General features: G+C 49.6%; 6 protein-coding genes across 6 annotated transcripts; 2 read left to right on the top strand and 4 right to left on the bottom strand.

Annotated features, from left to right (window-relative positions):
- Positions 1-2,309: 2,309 nt before the first annotated feature.
- KY384_002805 (uncharacterized protein) lies at positions 2,310-5,695 on the bottom strand (the record flags this gene model as incomplete). The annotated part of the gene is made up of 4 exons (XM_044811327.1): positions 2,310-4,050; positions 4,138-4,319; positions 4,341-5,335; positions 5,380-5,695. 4 exons carry the CDS (start codon positions 5,693-5,695, stop codon positions 2,310-2,312), a joined length of 3,234 nt encoding a protein of 1,077 aa, XP_044672210.1.
- Positions 5,696-6,434: 739 nt separating this feature from the next.
- Positions 6,435-7,087, bottom strand: KY384_002804 (uncharacterized protein; the record flags this gene model as incomplete). The annotated part of the gene is made up of 3 exons (XM_044811326.1): positions 6,435-6,597; positions 6,653-6,843; positions 6,911-7,087. 3 exons carry the CDS (start codon positions 7,085-7,087, stop codon positions 6,435-6,437), a joined length of 531 nt encoding a protein of 176 aa, XP_044672209.1.
- A 1,384-nt stretch (positions 7,088-8,471) lies between these two features.
- KY384_002803 (uncharacterized protein) lies at positions 8,472-8,834 on the top strand (the record flags this gene model as incomplete). The annotated part of the gene is made up of 2 exons (XM_044811325.1): positions 8,472-8,621; positions 8,667-8,834. The coding sequence occupies 2 exons, from the start codon at positions 8,472-8,474 to the stop codon at positions 8,832-8,834; spliced, it is 318 nt and encodes a 105-aa protein (XP_044672208.1).
- A 1,696-nt stretch (positions 8,835-10,530) lies between these two features.
- Positions 10,531-12,679, bottom strand: KY384_002802 (uncharacterized protein; the record flags this gene model as incomplete). The annotated part of the gene is made up of 4 exons (XM_044811324.1): positions 10,531-11,072; positions 11,215-11,762; positions 11,929-12,159; positions 12,315-12,679. The coding sequence occupies 4 exons, from the start codon at positions 12,677-12,679 to the stop codon at positions 10,531-10,533; spliced, it is 1,686 nt and encodes a 561-aa protein (XP_044672207.1).
- Positions 12,680-13,191: 512 nt separating this feature from the next.
- Positions 13,192-13,832, bottom strand: KY384_002801 (uncharacterized protein; the record flags this gene model as incomplete). The annotated part of the gene is made up of 2 exons (XM_044811323.1): positions 13,192-13,219; positions 13,432-13,832. 2 exons carry the CDS (start codon positions 13,830-13,832, stop codon positions 13,192-13,194), a joined length of 429 nt encoding a protein of 142 aa, XP_044672206.1.
- Positions 13,833-15,549: 1,717 nt separating this feature from the next.
- Positions 15,550-17,739, top strand: KY384_002800 (uncharacterized protein; the record flags this gene model as incomplete). Its single annotated transcript, XM_044811322.1, is given in 2 exon segments — positions 15,550-16,464; positions 16,483-17,739. 2 exon segments carry the CDS (start codon positions 15,550-15,552, stop codon positions 17,737-17,739), a joined length of 2,172 nt encoding a protein of 723 aa, XP_044672205.1.
- Between the last annotated feature and the right edge of the window lie 284 nt (positions 17,740-18,023).

The following is an 18,023-nucleotide window of genomic DNA, read 5'->3' as shown; positions in this document are numbered from 1 at the left end:
AGAATGCCTGCCACCTCCCATGACATCGTATCATGAAATGTATGAATTTTGCTGAAGATACGACGGAAAGTTGCAACCCCTATGATTATCGAGAACAGTAATGATGCTCGATTTGAGTTAGACTTGAATGGCGAAAATGGGAGTCGCTCTTGATCCAAAGCCAGCCACGTCGATGGCGGGAGCGCTTACATAGTCAAACACTTGCGATTCTTAACTTGTAGGGAGGAAAAAATTGATCGTGGAAAGTGAGCTTAAGACAGAGCAATTGAACAACTGATTTCTTTGACAGGAAATTCCGTCGGCTTGATCGTGTTAGGTCACAAAGCGATGGTTTTTTGCGTGACCATGCCGTGAGCATAGCAACAAAAATTTACGGCCAGAGTCCAAAGCTCATGAGACTGGCTTCAAGAGTGATTTTGCATTTCTTGATGGGAAAGGTTCAAACGTCGAGTTCGGCGAGGTCTCAAGGCGATATTAGAAGCTCACCACTACCTCGCAACTAAGGAGCCTTGGCAGACTCGGACTCATCAAGCTGCACTTGCTAACAAATCTATCCATACGTTCAACTAACGAACGAAGTCTTCCCTTATGGAAGAGGGGAGGTAAATTATAAAGAAACCTCAATGAATTTTCAAGGAGAGGCATGCCAAGCCGGAGCGGAATAACAGCTCTCCCGAGCTCTCGACCTCCAGGTCCAAGGTCAGCCACTTTCTCATTCTTTTCGAAACAATTCAACATCTTTGCCGCCCAACCCTTCTCGGTCTCTTCACAATGGCAAAGAAGCGTACGTTTTCTCCCAGTCTTGCTCCTCTCGCACCCAAGCTAACATCCACGGAAAGCCAAATCACGCACCATATCCGTCCGCCTCCTCTCAATGGCCTTGACAGGCTTCTACCGCACGATGCGGCGCCCGCGTACGAGCCGACCTTTGAGTATGATGAAATATGATCCAGTCGGTACGTTGAACGTCCCACCTCCCCTACCTCCACGTGAAATCCTGCAAGCCTAAGAAATGGGGTGGAGAGTCTTCGCTATCAGAGACGCAAGAGTTGTTACAACTATTTCTGAAAAGCATCGGGAGGTGTATTCGGCTTCGCAGCAGACGGACCGGCGTACGTGGTGCAATCGATACTAACAGGGTGAGGGTGGTAGTCCGCAAACAAGTCCTGTTCCTCGAGAAGAAGCGGAAGGGTGGGAAATGAACGCCAACTTCCCTCCTCCCTCCTCCTCCTCCTCCTCCTCCTCCACGCCATATCCTCCCCAATCAAGAGGTGCACGATCGACCATCTACCAGCGACCATCATCCAACGTCCACCTCTCTCACGACCTACAAGGCCCTTCTCGCTCCTACTACCACCGCATCCGGCCTTCTCTATATCCACCCGACCTCACCCTATCAACAAACATACCAGCACCAACTCTCCCGACCACAACCTCACAACAACCTCAACCCCCCTCCTACTCCTCTCTCCTCTCCTCCCACAACCTCCTCAGACCAGCAATACCCTCGCAGCCAATCACTCCAACCACTCCAACGCTCTCACAGCCAAACCCCAGCCAAACCCCACCACGCTCCCACCACACTCCCGGCATCTTTCCCACGAAACCAGACACAAGAGGGAAGCGCGATCACTTTAGTCGCGACGCGCAAGCGCTGCAACTTCAATGCGGCATCAGCGGACATTCCTACTATATGCTCTTCCAAAGCGCAAAATATCTCTCAACTGCCGGACGGAAGACCTCAGGCAGACGAACGACGCGGAGGAGAAGAGTATACAGCTGCAAGCGGAGCCAAGCGCAGACTTAAGGAGGGAATAGTAGAAGCAGCGATGAGCTGCGCTTGATGAGATTGACGGGTGCAGGGATTGAAGACGTAAAGGGTACAGTGGATGCACGCAATAACTGGATTGGCAATAACGAGGTGTCATCTGATTGGAGGTTGTCTAAAGAAGAATGGCAACTACTTGAAACGCTATCTACCAACATCAGCTTTCTTTAGCAAAGCTACCTCAATACCCTCAAAAGAACCTTCATATATCTAGTACAACAAGCTATCTCCTACCTTGCGCTGCCAATCCATCCTTTGTTGTATATCTGACAAGCAAAAAGCAACTAGAAGTCTATTCGCGTGTACATGTGCAATTCCCCAAATTGTCAGTCTGCAGCATCGCAGCAGCTTTGTAAAAGCAAGAATCCTTCAGTACATCATATTTCAACGCCAATCCTGTATGATACAGCCAGCAATCAACAACGTCCTTTCGATCGCTCTTGCTTGAAGCGAACACTCATCTGTTGTTCTACACGCAACATCAGCCTCTGTTCTGGACTCCACTCTTATTCTTAGACCTACCTTTCCGAGCCTTAGGCTGAGACTGTGACTTGCGAGAAGTCGAGACCTTACGGCCGCGGCCCCCAAGCAGATGATCTGGGGATTGCGAGTCGATCATAGGTCCCAAGTCGGAAAGCTGAGAATCTTGTCGCTGCTTCTTGGGTGGAACTATGTTGCCAGCGCCGAACTCCGCGATGGATGCGGAACGTTTGGTCTGACTCGTAGCTCCAGATCGTTGAGAAGAAGCAGCACGTGGGATCTGAGATCCTGCATTGAGCCTAGCAGGAGAGCTTGGTGCTAGGTGTCTAGATTGGTTTGCTGCCACTTCCTTGCGCTGTGGTTGAGATTCTTGTGAATCCTCCGCAATGATACGGCCGCGAGTTCTAGATCTAGGTTGTGGCGTGTCACTTTCTCGAGATATCACCCTTGTGCTCGAAGTCGATGTGTCTGTTCGCTCCACTGTGAAATCATTGAATACCTGATCTTTGGGGAACAGCATCGAGAAATCCTCATCTGAGAGCAAAGGAGGATCGCTAAACGATTCATGGGCCTCGATGAGGTCACCCAACTCGCGCGGTTGAGAGTCTTCAAGCACTCTCGATGGTAAACCATTGAAGTACTGGGACTTCGCTGGCGAGTTCTCTACCGGACCTTTCTCCTCAGCAAGCCGCCTTTTGAGGCCATCGAGCTTGCGACTCTTGAATTCTAGTTCCTGGCTAGTTCGATTGACTTTTGCTTGGAGCTCGGAGTGTCTCAAATTCACATCCTCCACGTTGGCACTCATACGGCGGAATGATGCATCAGCCAACTGCCGCTGCTTTTCTTTCTCATCCAGGTCGACTTGTAAAGCCATGACCTTCTGTTGTAGCTCGCTCGTTTTGCACATCTTTGAAGGTCGATAAGCTTTGTAATCATTCGAAAATTGGATGCTTACCTCATCCTGCTTTTCCTTTTCAAGTCTCTGCACCTGCTCCATAACCTTCTCCTCCAAGCCATCCACTCGAGCCGGGAGTGCTGCCCGCTGTTGCTGCAATTCTTGGATCATGCTCCCAGCCTTCTGAAGCTCACTTTCAAGGATCTGCTTCTCGTCGTCAAATTCTTGTTGCTGGCGGGCAAGCAGGGCGTCGTTGAAGTTCGTCATCCTCAGCTCATCCACGGATTTCTGGGCTGTCAACTGGCTTTGTAGGTCAGATCGCTCAGCCTGAAGCATATTTTGTGCAGCTTGCGACTCCTCAAGCTGAACTTGAATGCTTGCGAGTTGGCTCAAGACTTTGTTAAGCTCGGCCTCTTTCTGATGACATTCTTTGGAGAGCACCTGCGTCTGCTTCTCCATTTCAATCTTCGAATTTGAAAGGTCTCTCTTCTCCAACTCAAGATCATGTAAGCGAAGCATGATGACAGGTGGCGTCCGTTGTTGCTCTCGTGCTTTGACAACCTCAGTCTGAAGTGAATGGATTTTTTGCATCTGGCCTTGCTCATGTGCACGAAGGTGAGAAAGTTCACATCGAGCCTCAGTCAGCTGAAGCCTTGTTCCATTCAGCTGTTCGTTAATGCAAGCTTTGGTCTCGCGATGTTCGATTATTTGGTCTTGTAGTAGCTTGGCATTAGGGGAACTTCGAGAAAGCTCCTCGAGCTGATTCTGGACAGAGAGAGCTAGCTTTTGAGCACAAGTAGTATTCTCTTCGGACTTCTTCTCGAACAGCTGTACGGAGTCTTTTACGCTATAAATGGAGTCAGTATGTTATGATCAGCAGAATAGAAAGCTCGGTATTGCATATAAATGACTTCAATGGACCTCGACTACTTACCTCATGTTGTATGTCTGCATCGCCAGCTCAAGATTTTTGACGTCACTTGGCTGTACATGGTCGCGATCAAGCATCTGCCGTACTACTGCTAAGCATTCGTCGAGTATTGGTTTGAGCTCAGGGTCGGCGACGTACTGTACAGGAACAGGCACCGCATCTGGTTTGTCAATTAGGGAATCTATCTTCTCGCTCAACTATCTCACGTCAATGATATGTGTTGTGTTTAAGTCACTTAATGTTACCTGATTGTTGCTATCGAAGTATCCCTGCCTCCAGTCTTGGTTGTCAGTGGTGATCTGAGCAAGGGCTGACTCGAGTTTGGAGAAGTCAGCGTGCTGAATTGGAGGCTGAGACATTCTATCTTGAATTCGATGCTGTAGGCTGCCGATTGTGTCATGAAGAGACTTGATTTCCGTACGATATCCTGACACAAGACTTTGAGACTTCTCTGCATTGATCGTCTGTTTGTCTTGGATTTCAATCAGAGAACCTCGAATGGATCGCTCTTCTGAATTGAGATCATGGCGCTGTTTTGCCATTTCTTGCTCTTTATTACGAAGAGCATTGTGATCGTTGCATAAGCCTTGAACAAAATCGGTCAGATTCTTAAGCTTCTTTCTCCATTGCTTTTTCGTCTGCTCGACCTCATTCAGCTCAGACTCTTTCTTGGTCATCTTTGCTTGAAGCTCTTGATAAGCTTTAGAGATTGTTGTCAGATGACCATCGAGCACCATGACTTCTTGCTCTTTCTGATTTAGTGCATCGAATGCGTCTTGAAGACTTTGCTGGAAGCTCATCTCGTTCTGGGCTTGCATTTGTCTTTGCTTCTCAAGGTAGTCAGCCATAACCCTTTCGGCAGTCTTCTGGCTCTTCGGGCGCTTAGCCACGATGGCAGGGCCACGTGATGGCTGCCTTGAGGCATGGCGACTGGGAGTTCCGGCAGGGTGATTTTGGGCTGACCGCTGACTCTGAGCAAAGCGGTCATTGTCAAGCTCGACCAGCGTAGTGTCAGCAGAAGTTGTAGTGTCGCCGGTTTCAAGTTGTGGATGCTGAGGTGAAGGAGCCGGTGGGGTGGATGTGTTATTTTGTGATTGCATTGGTCGGACTCCTTCTTCCACGACAGGAGACGATCGATTTGATACATTGAGATCTAGTTTGGACCCGTCAAATAGAGTTGGGAATGGAATGTACGTTTGACCTATCAAAGATCAGGACAGACTGAGCACAACGTTCTACACTAACCTTGTTGATGACTAGTCTGGTTCTCTGCAGGCGATACGGCTTTACGAATATCTGGTTGTTGTTGTGCTAATGGTGTAGTGGCATCTCGAGTTCGTTCAGGATTGACTTGTTGCTTTGGCGCGAAAGAGAAGTTCATTTGAGGCTTCCCAGCTTGCGCGAAGGTGAAACCACTAGCTATATCACTATGACTTGTCTCTGGGCGTTTGATAAAATTTGATGTCTTAGGCGGGCGCTGAATTGTGTTCGACTCCTTTGGTGGTGTCGATCCTGCTCTCGTAAGTGCAGGTACCGAGACTTTTGTCTTGTCCCGCTCCATTGCCGGAGATACAAGTCCTATCAATGGTCAGAATAGGAAGCTACAAGGTGTTGCTTGGTGGGCATTCAACATTACCTGCAACGTTTGGACTCGTAATGCTGTCCACAAGGACATCTCCGTCACCATCAGACAATACAAAATCAGCATCCTTGACTGGACTTGGATCGACGCTTTCATCATGAACTGGCGATTTACGATTGGTCTTACTGCTCTCCATATTAGAAGTCATAGATGCAACACTTGAATCCACCGCAGGTAACAATGGCGCTGGGTGGTTGTCGTGCCCTCGCGATGATCACAGGCGAGCACGCGACCAGTCAACGTTCGGTCCAGAAGTAAAATGAGGTTGACATTGCGGGAAAGAGGAAATATGCTGATGAAGAATGGATAATGCAGGCTCACGAGAGATGGAAGGAGGTTGGTTTTGAAATAGCCTTACCGTCTTCAATGATGATTAGGGCAAGGCCGTTTGTGGTAAGCGCGATGTGGTGACAGCCTCATAACCCATCCAGAAGACTGCATACGGCACACACAACCATCCCAGCAGAGCACGTAGCTTCTCAAAATGCATCAAAACGACAAGTAATAACTCGCGCTAGTGCTGCTCAGACATCGAAAGGTCTCAGATGACCACCACGTGCAACAAGAACCCAAAGACTCCCATAGTTCGCCGCAATCGTAACGCATTAATGCATTACCCATTAAATTTCAGGAAATGGTGCAAGATTCCCCAATCCGATCAAGCAGTCTTCTTCCAAGCCGACCACACCCCGATCAAACTACTCACCGTCCCTGCGAGACCCACGAAGCCATCATCGAAGTTGACATAGCCCACAGCAGCACTCGGTATGGTCAGATCACATAGATCCGAGATGAGCTGCAAGTTGGTGACGTTGCGCTCCCTGTAAAGCGTCAGCATTCGAGAACTCTCAGACCAAAAGGCCCAAGTAAGCGCACTTGACAATCTTCTTTCCCTCCACCACGCCCTCTCCTTCATTCTTGTCAATCTTGCTCTCCCGTTCTTTCAACCGCCATAGCGTATAGAATCCGGCGATGGTATTGAACATCAGGCCCGCGAACCATGCCTTGTACGCCTCTCTTTGCAATCTCTTTGCGCTTTCCATTGGCCTGATGCCCGTAGCGTCCAACTATGATCTCAATCAGCACCTGAAGCCCTCACCGAAGAGCTCCAAACCCATCTAGCATGTCACGCACATATGTCAGAGCATCCAAGCTCAAATAAGCCGCATACCCTAGCTGCCTCCCCACGGCACAATACCTCAGCACAGGATCCATGCCCTTTGTATCCATAGCCGTTGCAGCCAATTTGAAGTGCTCGATATTCTTCCCCAACCGCATTGCTTTCCTTGTGATACCGAATTGCTTCTTCATGGCTTCGAAGGGCGCGATCAATCGCTGAGGCTTGTTGGTGCGTAGGAGGTACCAGGCGTAGAAGCGGGAGAAATATTGCAGAGTGCGGAGGAATTTGTCGCGACCGACTGTTGAGGTGATATGTTAGCTGTGAATTCGTAGTCGGAAATTGGAAAAGCGAAGAGAGGGGGAAAAGAGGGACGGACTTGTTGTCGCGACATAGCGGAGGTAGTGAGAGATTGTTGGGTGATAGATTAGAGCGTCGGTGACCATGATTGATGGCGCACAGTCCCAAATGAATCAGATTGTCTGTTAAAGATGTGCATCAAGCCCCTTCATACTGTTATCGGATGAGAGGGGACTGACGCGCGGGACTCAACCGCAGAACCTCGGTTCCCAATCAGGTTAGATCCTCGAATCGTTTGGACCAATCACATATCAGACGAATCACTAGATAGTGCATCTCGTCGAACCCTCGATGTCAAGCATTCAGACCCTCACAAGCACAACGGAAAACAGACAAGAGCATCTGTAACTTTCGTGTGTTCATATTTATATTGCACAGTTCCGAGGTAAGTCCGGGAAAATTTGACTTGATTATGCCTTTTTCCAGGCCTTTGTAGGCACTTTTCCAAGAAATCGGCAATGCTTTGACGCAAATTTGGGCACTATTGCAATGGTGATGCTTTAGATCGTCAAATTGAAAGCCAAAAAGAGAGGATGGTGGGACTCGGGATATCCTTTAGATCTTTTCGGATTCTGTGGGGCCTGTCCCAAATTGGCAATCTTTACATCAACCCTCAAATGAATAGCGGAACCCATTAGGAACCCCTCAAGCCTCTTAATTTTTATGGTGGCACCAGAAGCGAGCTGTGGCGTCGACTTGGCCGGCAACAACTCGTTGTGATATCCTTTTGAGTCTTGTTTATTATGATTTGCAGCACTGAATGTACCTCTAAGTGCGTGAGAAGCTTTGTTTAAAGCCCCTAAATCTCCGAGACTCCGTTGTGGCATCCGATTTCAGGCTATGGCGTATATACAACTGGTTAGATGGCTTTATTACTCGTTGTTTTGAGACATTTGCAGCGTCTTTTTACGCCTTCGAAAGTCAGACTTATATATTAGCTTTTCTCAAAGCTCCACCTTTCAATAGCACAAAGAAAACTAGAGATCCACTTGCGAGCTTAGGTAAGAAAGTATACTACCTGTTGTCTATAAATACAATGAATTCTCCGGTCCTCTCTTCCTTCTTCAGTATCCTCAATAGTCTCCTCTAAGTATAGGTATATAATTAGCAACCACTTTAAAGTATATCGTTCACTTCTAACGCTTATATATAGCCTTATCATTCACTATCAACCTCTACTCACAACAACTACATCCTACACGCCCGCCTCTTCTCAACATGCAGCTCCTCAGCAACAGCCTCCTTTTCCTCCAGCTCCTTGTCCTCACGGCAGCAATGCCTGCTTGGAACCTATTCTCGGCCCCTCGCAACACCTCGGAGGCTCTTTATCTGGCTCAGGACACCGACAACACCTTGGACAAGCGGTACGTGTGGGACAGGGTAGAATGCCTCAATTGTTGTATGACATACAAGAACAACAACAAACTCTATTGCCAGTGGGGGACAGATACTCGGATGGGCATTTGCAAAAATGTCAAAGGCTTTTTTGGCGAAAAGTATATCTGTGATGCAGCATGCAACTGCAAGAATGGAATACCAATCAAAGATCCGAATGAGCACGAGGCCGGTATCGACAAATGAGCATGGTCTGGGCTGGTCTGAGCTGAGGAGGGCCATGGAGTGACGGAGGAATGGCTTATAGATTCGGTGGGCATGGGGGAATTCATATACTTCTTTATATCTCGTTGCGGCGGGTAATACAGTCATTTTCAAGTCTTTTGTTCGTTGATGTTGCATGGATGAGTATTGCCTGCCTTGATACCCTGCTCTGATACAGTACGATATTGCATTTTCCCTCAAGATCTCATTCCATTGTCAAGGAAATCATTCAAGAATGTACGGTGACTCTTACGTCTTGCTTTTCAACCAAAACATCCCGTAAGCGAAGCCACGACACCAAAAAGATGTCTCAAGCTTTTCAAAAGTGCCACCAGCAACACAAGAACTCAATCTTTCTTCTCCATCCTTCGCTTAACTACGCACCAAACGCATGTGGAGTATGGCACACACAAGCCTCCACAATCCAGGATTTGTCTCTTTGAAAAATACTAAAAGATTTTCACACCCTTCTCCCTCAAAAGTCCCACATTTCACAACCACATTCGCCCACACCAAAACCCATGAACGACCTCGTCTGCGGTCTCCTCATCATTCTAATCGCCTGGCTCATCGCCCTCTTCCACGGCTGATCGCCAGTAGCAACCTCTTTCACAGCATCCACAAGTCACACCAACCCTCACCGCTACCTACTGGACCCCTACCACTCTCATCACCCCCAACTTCCCCCTCTCCCAACTTCTCCCATCTGCCTCACCAACCACAACCCTCTCCACTCTCCACATCCCCACCAGCAATGGCCCGAGAAAACTCCCCAATCTGGACCTTGCTAACTGCGATCCTCCTCCCCCTAACCCGCGGTCCCACAATCCCCTACCCCCCCGAAGGCGCCTTCGCGAACTGCAAACACCACCCACACCTGCACCCCAACGTCTCCTTTCCCAACACCTCCCCCTCCCCCACCTCCCCCACCTCCCCGACCAACACCACCCTCCCCCGCCCCTCCCCCTCAACTCCCACCGACATACCCCCCTACATCTTCGCCCTCATAATCGCCTTCCTCCTTTTACTAGGCATCCTCCTCGACATCCTTTACCCTCCTCCCAAGCCAAAAGTCGTGTATCCGATCTGGCATCCGATATGGTGGGCGGAGCGGAACGAGTGTATATTGGTGGCGCATAGGCGGAGGATGAGGAGGGAGGAGAACTGGGACAAACAGAGCCTGGGAAAAGGGGAAAGGCGGGAGGAAGCGAAGAGATGACAAGAGGGGAAATAAAAGGAGGGGAAGGAGAGCGGGCTGCACGGAAGCAGGAAGAGGAAGTGGGATTATGCTGAATTGGAGCCGGCGTGTAGTTACCTAACCGTATAGGCTCAGTGTCGTCAATACGACTAGCGCATTCGTATATATGCCTCTTGCGAATATAAAGTGGAGTTATTCGTGACAGCAATGAAAAAATCCTATGAGAAAAAAGGGCCGAACGAGTTCATGGTGCAGGTACTTTTCAGTCAGAAGGAAAACGCGTGCGTACGAATTGTGACGTTTCGCATTTATGTAACACATTAAGAATGCCTACCCTTGTCGTCTCTGAACTCCCCCTTCATCTCTTTGAAGAGAAAGAGTGCGTTACACATAGCGAAAGAAAATACAAAATATATTGTACACATACCCGAAAATACTCGTCAATCAGCTCAAGGGAAGGGCACTCGCGCCACCACACCCCTACTCAAACAGGCTTGAGTACCCTCCCTCCATGACCACCGACCACTCTCCCTTTGTTCCGCTCCCATTACCTGGCACCGCCGCATCCGCTAGGCCTAGGAGACCATCTCTTCCTCCTGCCCCTTGTTCTCTAGCCGGCAACCCACCTTTCGCCAGTACATGGTTGATGGCACCTACGATCATCTCTCTCCAACCAGGCGCCACATGTGCCTGGCCATTCTCGCACCACGACCGCAAATCCGCTAGCGTGTCTTTAACGGGCTTGCCATGTGACGGCAGCGCATGCGCCAATACAGCAGTTGCTAAAGCCAGGATGTGATGCTCAAGAGGCGAAGGCGAGACTTGGGACAGTGCTTTGCCACTAAGAAGGGTTATGGCGGCAATAGCGGCTTCAATGGATGCTTGCTCGCCCGAAGCAGACATCGACTCGACAGCCTTATCGCTAAGCATACGCAGATGGAGGTGAGCTAGATGGATGAGTGGTAAAGATTCGAAAAGCGGGCTGATGGATTCATCGAGGCGGGCGACTTCACCACGCATTACTGGTTTGAGCCAAAGGGGGACATTCTTTGGCGTCGGGGAATAAGGCGCGTCGAGGAAGGCGTCAGATAGGTGACCGAGGGCTAAAGATATGCCTGCGGCCAACATTAGTAATGACAATGCTAATCTGGAAGGAGTACTGACGGAGAACATGGTACGAAGAGCTTCCGAGAAGAGTATGGTCAGACTGCTCAAGTTGCACATCGGCATCAGGAATGTTGGGTGACCCGCAGATCGCGGCGGCATGCCAACGGTCGAGGACGACTAGACTGAACCAGGATCTTCGGAGAAGATTGCCGAGCTCGGATCTACTAGTCATCTCTTGCTGTTTTCGTCTGCGAATTGGTAAAGATTTGGCGAGAGTTACAGCTGCGCCAAGCCATTTACCGGTGCGACTAGGACCAGGGCCAGCATATTCTTCAGCGATGGCAAGGAAGATCAGCGTCTGAAGGCGAATGAGGCTATAAGAAGCTGTGGAAGAGCCGTGGCCTTTTTCTGGTAGTGCGAGATAGAGGTCTGCAGCGCCTTTGATTTCAAGATCACCCACTAGGGTTGATGTTCCTCTCACAGCAGTCGTCAAAGCCGCTGCAAATGCTGAGCGCAACTCTGGCGAAGTGGCATTCAATGTTGACGTCAGCTCAGCACCATTTTCGGGAAGTATTGGTAGACTGCTGTGAATGTGTGTGAAATAGCTACCTGGTATTAGCATTGAAGACTTAAATCACAGATATAGCAAAACATACCCGCCTAAGATTGCTGGGTCTACGTAGGACCCAGTCGATGTCGAAGGACCAGGACCAGAGGGTTGCGGCAGATCATGGACCGGCGCAGACATCACCGGAGGGGGGCGGGCCATACCCTCTCGCATATGTATGTAACTGTTCAGGGCCTTCGGAGTATCGTGATGTCCCTTCGGCCATCGAATGCGTTCGTTTGCGCTGAACAGGCGTTGAAAAGTCTAGATGTGGAGAGTATGCCTGTGGCTCCGGATTTGGAAATCCATGATTGACAGCACCATATGGTGTATCAGGTTGGCCTGGCGTGCCAGTTTCGAGTCTATTCACGCGTTCTGCTAGTTCCTTGATATAGCTTGTAGCAGGTCAGCATGGGTATTGAAGAATGTTGGACACTTTATTACCCTTTGCTTGGACCTCTCTTCTGTGGCTGACGGCTGAATTGGCACGTCATGTTCGTACGCTTGCAGTTACTGCACTGTGTACCTGGCTGGTCTGACTCGGCATCACAGCGGACCTATAATGTGAGTTATGGCAACAACTTTCTTTTCGAGTTTCCTTACTTTCTTTCTCCTGCATTCGTCGCATGCTCTAGATACCTTTTTATTCTTCTTGTCGGTCGAGGTGCCATTCGCATCTAGAGTCTGCTGGGCGAGCGCCTGTGGAGTACTCGGTGCTTGCGGTACTGTATACTGTGCGACTGCGTAAAAGCCCGGTGGAACATGGGTCTCATCGCCGCGCGATTCTGACATCATTGCTGTAGGTGCGGGTTGCGTTTGCTGCTCCCCATCCTGAGCAAGTGAATGCTGGTTGTTTGGGTAAGGGTGACTTGAAGATGCTGGCTCAGGCGACGGATATTTGTTTTCTTGTGCCATATTCGTAATAGGAAGCTCGAATAGGAAGGTGCACGTCAATGCGCGATAGATGGGTGGCTGCACTGATGGATGAAGGAGGTGGAAGGGGCATGGGGTTGGAAGGTAGTGAGCAGCCTTTCGAGGCTAGCGTCAAATCTCGGCTAGGCCTGCTGCAGAGATCCGATGCCATCGTTGAAGGTCGTAGGGAAGTATCTCTACGTCAAATACTTCGATTTGGAGTCATTCATGATGTTCGCGATTACAGATAGCAATCCTCGTGCTATATTCGGATTCTACGGAGAGGGAGCTTCATTTATCCTAGTGAACGGGTCGGAAGAACCTGTCACCATGAAGATTTGCTTGAGGCGGCCGTAATGCAAGAGTATTTGATAACGAATATCAATGGGTGTACGTTGACATGTACTCTGATAATAGCTTCAAGCCAGTCGATGTGATTGTACAAGATATCATTGTCATACTCAAATGTCTGAATGCGACAAGGTTTAACATGTGCTCTTCTTTTCCATCGATTTTCAATGGTCCTCAATAGCCAGCTCTCCTCTTTCAAAAGCTTAGAATGACATTTCCAAATTCGTCTACTCCTCCAATGCGTACATGAGGGAGCCTGTCACGCGTATTACGCGCAGCAGGTAGCGTGCTGGCTGTGACTTGTTCGTGTTTGCAATTTGCTACTGCCCGGTGTCCCGAAGCAGGCTTCCAGTAGCACCGTACGTCTTGTGCTGTAACTTCCATTACGCAGTATAGCCTATCACCTTCTCTTCTTCCCTATAATTTCTGTGAAGCCTTCCTCGTCGACCTTCGGCATGATTCTTTCCTTAGGGGTTTTGACGAGTTGTGGCGCATCCTCCATGTTCGCGTCATCTTCATCTTCCATGTCTTCACTGTCCCAATCTGTGTCTTCGTCTTCATTGCCCTCCACTTGCTTCGCCAATATTTTCTTTTCTCCACCTGTTGCCTGCTTTTCTTGCCATTTGGCATACATGTCGTCCACCAATTTGAAGTCCCCTTCTAACGTCATCTTCCTCAAACCTCTAATTCTTGATGCTACTTCCGTTGTTGATCCATCGTCGAAATGAACGTCAAAATTATCATTGACCGCCCTAGCGAGGAATTCCTCCAAGTACTCGACGTCAGCATCAGGCGTCTCCGCCATGAGCTCCGAGACCTGACCAGCCAGCCAATCACGTTTCTCTGCAGAGTCAGGACCACCCCATGAGTTTTGTACAGCAATACTCAGAGACGTCCACGCATATAGCACGAGGGAAATAGCGAGGTCAAACTTTGCCTGTATCCTCTCTGAAGAAAGTCAGCCCCCGTCGAGAGTTTAGAAGCACTGCAATGATACCGGCTGAGGGGGGCAGAGCCACACCTCCACTATTTAGAATCCCTTGTGGCCCTTGCCCAGCATTACTTGTTGACATCGAAATAATGGTGAAGCGAAAGTGGCTTTGCGATACTCCGTAAGTTGCAACAATTCCATTTCTCCACTGCTTGGCGCCGCAAGTGCGGAAGCAGCCGAATGACCTCAAAATGACGACGGAAATTCATTCTCACCATTGCTCATTGACCATTCCCCCGGCTCTCATATATTTGGAATTATATCTATCGCACTTTCTTGTGCCAGTATGAATTTCGACAACACGTCTTCATTAGGCGACGAAGCCTGATGAACCCCCAACAATTGGGCTATGATCTCAAATCGCCGCTGTTTTGATCAGCTCAGTCTTGTACTCTACTGCCCATTTAACCCATTGATTTGATACCTTGTATTTCTATCCTTAATCTTGTGCAACTTCAAAGTAGCGATGGTACTCAGCACGATTTCAGTCAGCGCCGCTGTCACCCCTACAGTAATTGACACATACTTCTCACATGTGAGTCGGTATAGCTGTGGCAAAGAATCCGCTGACGATCAAAGTACCTCAAAAGGAAATCGTTACATCAAAAGCCCACAGCCCACATCTCCTACCACGAAGGTCTACAGCTCATACGCCAGTTTCTATCCTATGCCTCCCACCATACCGTTGAAGAGCTACAGGGTTTCACATCTCAGTGGGTGCCATCTCCTCGGTGGGTGAAGGTGGATCGTGTCGTAATATCGGAGGATGTCGTCACCAAAGCCGCAGATACCCTGCGTTCACACCTCGGTAACCATGGCATTGATAAGATCGGTGGAGAGAATTGGTGGCAATGGAGAACAGGCAGGCTTGAGGCAGAGTGGATAGAGATGCGTAGAGACCACGCGAAAAGAAAACATTCCGGCACAAAAGGAAATAGGGTCATGCTTTATGTGCACGGTGGCGCATATTTTTTTGGCAGCGTGGACGAGCACAGATATCAATTACAGCGACACGCACGCAAGTTGGAGGCTCGTGTATTCGCACGGTGGGAATATCTCCCTCAGAGCTTTCAGAGGCATCACTGACATGTTCTAGTGAGCACCATCTCCAGATTGACACTGTTCATTGTTGATAAACATTAGCTCGTTACAGATTGGCACCGCAATTCCCGTTTCCCTGTGGTCTCTTTGACTGCTTGGCGGCTTATTTATATATTTTGACAATACAGTCACCTACTGAAGTAATCTTGGCTGGCGACTCTGCCGGGGCAGGCATGATTGTCAGGTAGGTTTGCCTCCATTGAATGGCGGAGAGATTTCTGACTCCCGCAGTATACTGGTAATACTACGTGACCAGGGGCTCCCTTTGCCCGCAGGTGCGATTCTAATTTCGCCTTGGGTCGACTTGACCCATTCGTTTCCGAGCGTTGCTGGCGACGCCTCACTAGATTACATACCAGCTCATGGCTTCATGCAAAAGCCGTCGGCATCTTGGCCACCTCCTAATACAGACGATATACAACAGATAGCGATGAATGCCGTCAGAGAAAAGGTCGATGAAGGTCTTCCACGAAAGTCAACTCAGCAGGAGAGGAAGATTGCCGAAGATGAAGCGGTTAAAGGCTTTTCCGTTGGTCGCATTGATTCGAAATCGATTGGGAACCAAAATGCCAGTACAGGTGCTGCTTCTGACCAGCCTGGCCAAAATCGACCAGGCCAAGGTCACGATCTATCCTTAATACTTGACGACAAGCTAGTCACTATCAAAGACCAAATACAAATGTATACTACTAATCAGCTATTGTCGTACCCGCTGGTTTCGCCTGTCATTGAGACATCTCTGGGTGGCCTTCCACCACTATTGATAATGGTTGGTGGAGGTGAGATCCTGCGCGATGAGCAGATCTACCTTGCTCATAAAGCTGCTAATCCAGTAAAATATCCACCTGGTGACGCATTTCTTGAAGATGTACCTAACGCTAAAGAAATTTTGGAGAAGTACCGACCCACTGACGTACAGCTTCAAGTATGGGATGACTTATGCCACGTTGGCCCAACTCTGAGCTTCACGCGACCTGCTAAATTCATGTATCGGTCGATCGCTCAATTTGGCGCATGGTCTCTCGCGAAAGCACAAAAGACCGAGATCGACATTCAAGACGATGATGACATGTCAATCATCTCATCAGGCTCAGATACTGACGGCGAAGACAGCCTAAAAAAGCCATCCCAAACCAAAACGACTATGAAAAATGGGGTAGCCCAAGGTGGCACATTAGCAAGTGATCAAGTCGGCAAGGCAGGCGACCAACTCCCACCCTTCAAGAATCATATGATCCGTCAACGAGTAGATAGACACGGCAATATTTTCCCGCTAGACCCAGCATCTTCACTTCCTGCTCTGAACGTACCCGCCAATGACATCTGCGTGATCAAGTCAGGTCCAGTACGCAAATGGCTCAAGGCGAAAGCCAAGTGGGACGGGAAGTACGCTCGCGAGAAACGAAAGGTACAGAAGCAACGCGCCAAGGAGATGGCAGAGGGCTTTCAAACTTTTGACGAGGACGATGTACCCCCGCCTTCAGCATTGGCAGGTCGCAGGGGTCTGAAAATGCAAGTGGCGGAGCAGAAGAACAAACGAAGTTGGGGCATGAGCCTATGGTCACGCTGGGGCAGCTCACACGACGAGAACACAATCGAGCGGGAAGAGAAAGCTGACAAAGAGGTGGAGAAGGCAGCAGTGTCCGAAGACAAGACAAGTAATACGAACCCTACTAGGCCATCAACTTCGCGTTCTAAGTCACGCAGGAGGACAGTCACTTACACAGCCCAAGATGACGTTGATGAGAAAATGGGGCTTAAGGAATTACGCCAGAAACAGCAAGAGACCAATGATGTCCCAACCATCACCACGACTTCCACAGAGCCCGTAGTCAATGCCGCAGACCAACCCCGTCCTTCAGCAGGAGGTAAAGCCTTTCCCTTCAAGCTAGGCACCCAGCTCCTTGACGACGGGCGCAACGCAAGCACTCTGACGCTGATGAGCCAAGCACCTGTCGGAACGCCAAAAGGCGATGAAAAGGGAAAACAATTAGGCGAAAACATGCCTCTTGGCGCTGGTGTAGAAGACCGAAGGATGACCATGGAGGACGCAGGAGGTGTGTTGCACAAAGGTCCTGCACCACCACCGGCTCCTCCCCCAGCCGCAACGTCCACACCAGTAGAGAACGACCCAAGTCAAGCAAAGGGCGTAGATATCGACAACTCTCCCGCTGCCGCTGCCGCAGAGGATAGGAGAATGACCCTCGAAGACGCAACCGGCGTGCTGCATCATGGCGCTGCACCCCCATCCCCACCACAGCAAGCACCCTCTCAGCCTGCCCCATCTCACATTTCCTCCTCACCCCCCACCTCTTCTCCAGTTATGAATGAGCAAGCACCACCCAGACGTATGACTCTCGAAGACTCCAGCGGCGTCTTACACCAAGGCCCCGCCCCCGCTCCTGCTCCGTCTCCACCTTCACGACCAGCTGTAGAGCAGGAAGGTGCGGGAGAGGTGGGAGATGGGGATGGGGAGGGCTCAGGCGAGACGACTCCCATCGCGGAGGCGGTGGGGGGGAGGAGGATGACGGTCGAGGACGCGAGTGGTGTATTACATAAAACAGCCGAAGCAGTGGAAAGGCCTGGTCTCGAGAGGTTCGAGACGGCTAGAGAGGACTAGAGTGGGGTTGTGGGATTGATTGGGATGGGATGAAATGGTAGTTGGTGCCAGGTAAGGGGTAGATGACGTTTCTTTGCGTCTTTACTGGGGAAGTAGCAAAGTATGAGTAGTAAAGGCGGCTAGACATGTGTGAATAGTGCCTTCTCCATCCATTCAATCTCTCTGGTCTGGGTAGTATCACTATATCTAATGCACACATAACCCGTACTCGCAAACATTCCGTTCCCATCAACGCCTTTCCTAAACACCTTTGTCGTTTCTATCCTCGCCATTTACAGTACAAG

Source organism: Bacidia gigantensis, assembly GCF_019456465.1.
Source record: "Bacidia gigantensis strain McMullin 20006 chromosome Unknown contig_156, whole genome shotgun sequence".
Classification (NCBI taxonomy): domain Eukaryota; kingdom Fungi; phylum Ascomycota; class Lecanoromycetes; order Lecanorales; family Ramalinaceae; genus Bacidia; species Bacidia gigantensis.
This window is presented reverse-complemented; position numbering and strand designations above follow the sequence as displayed.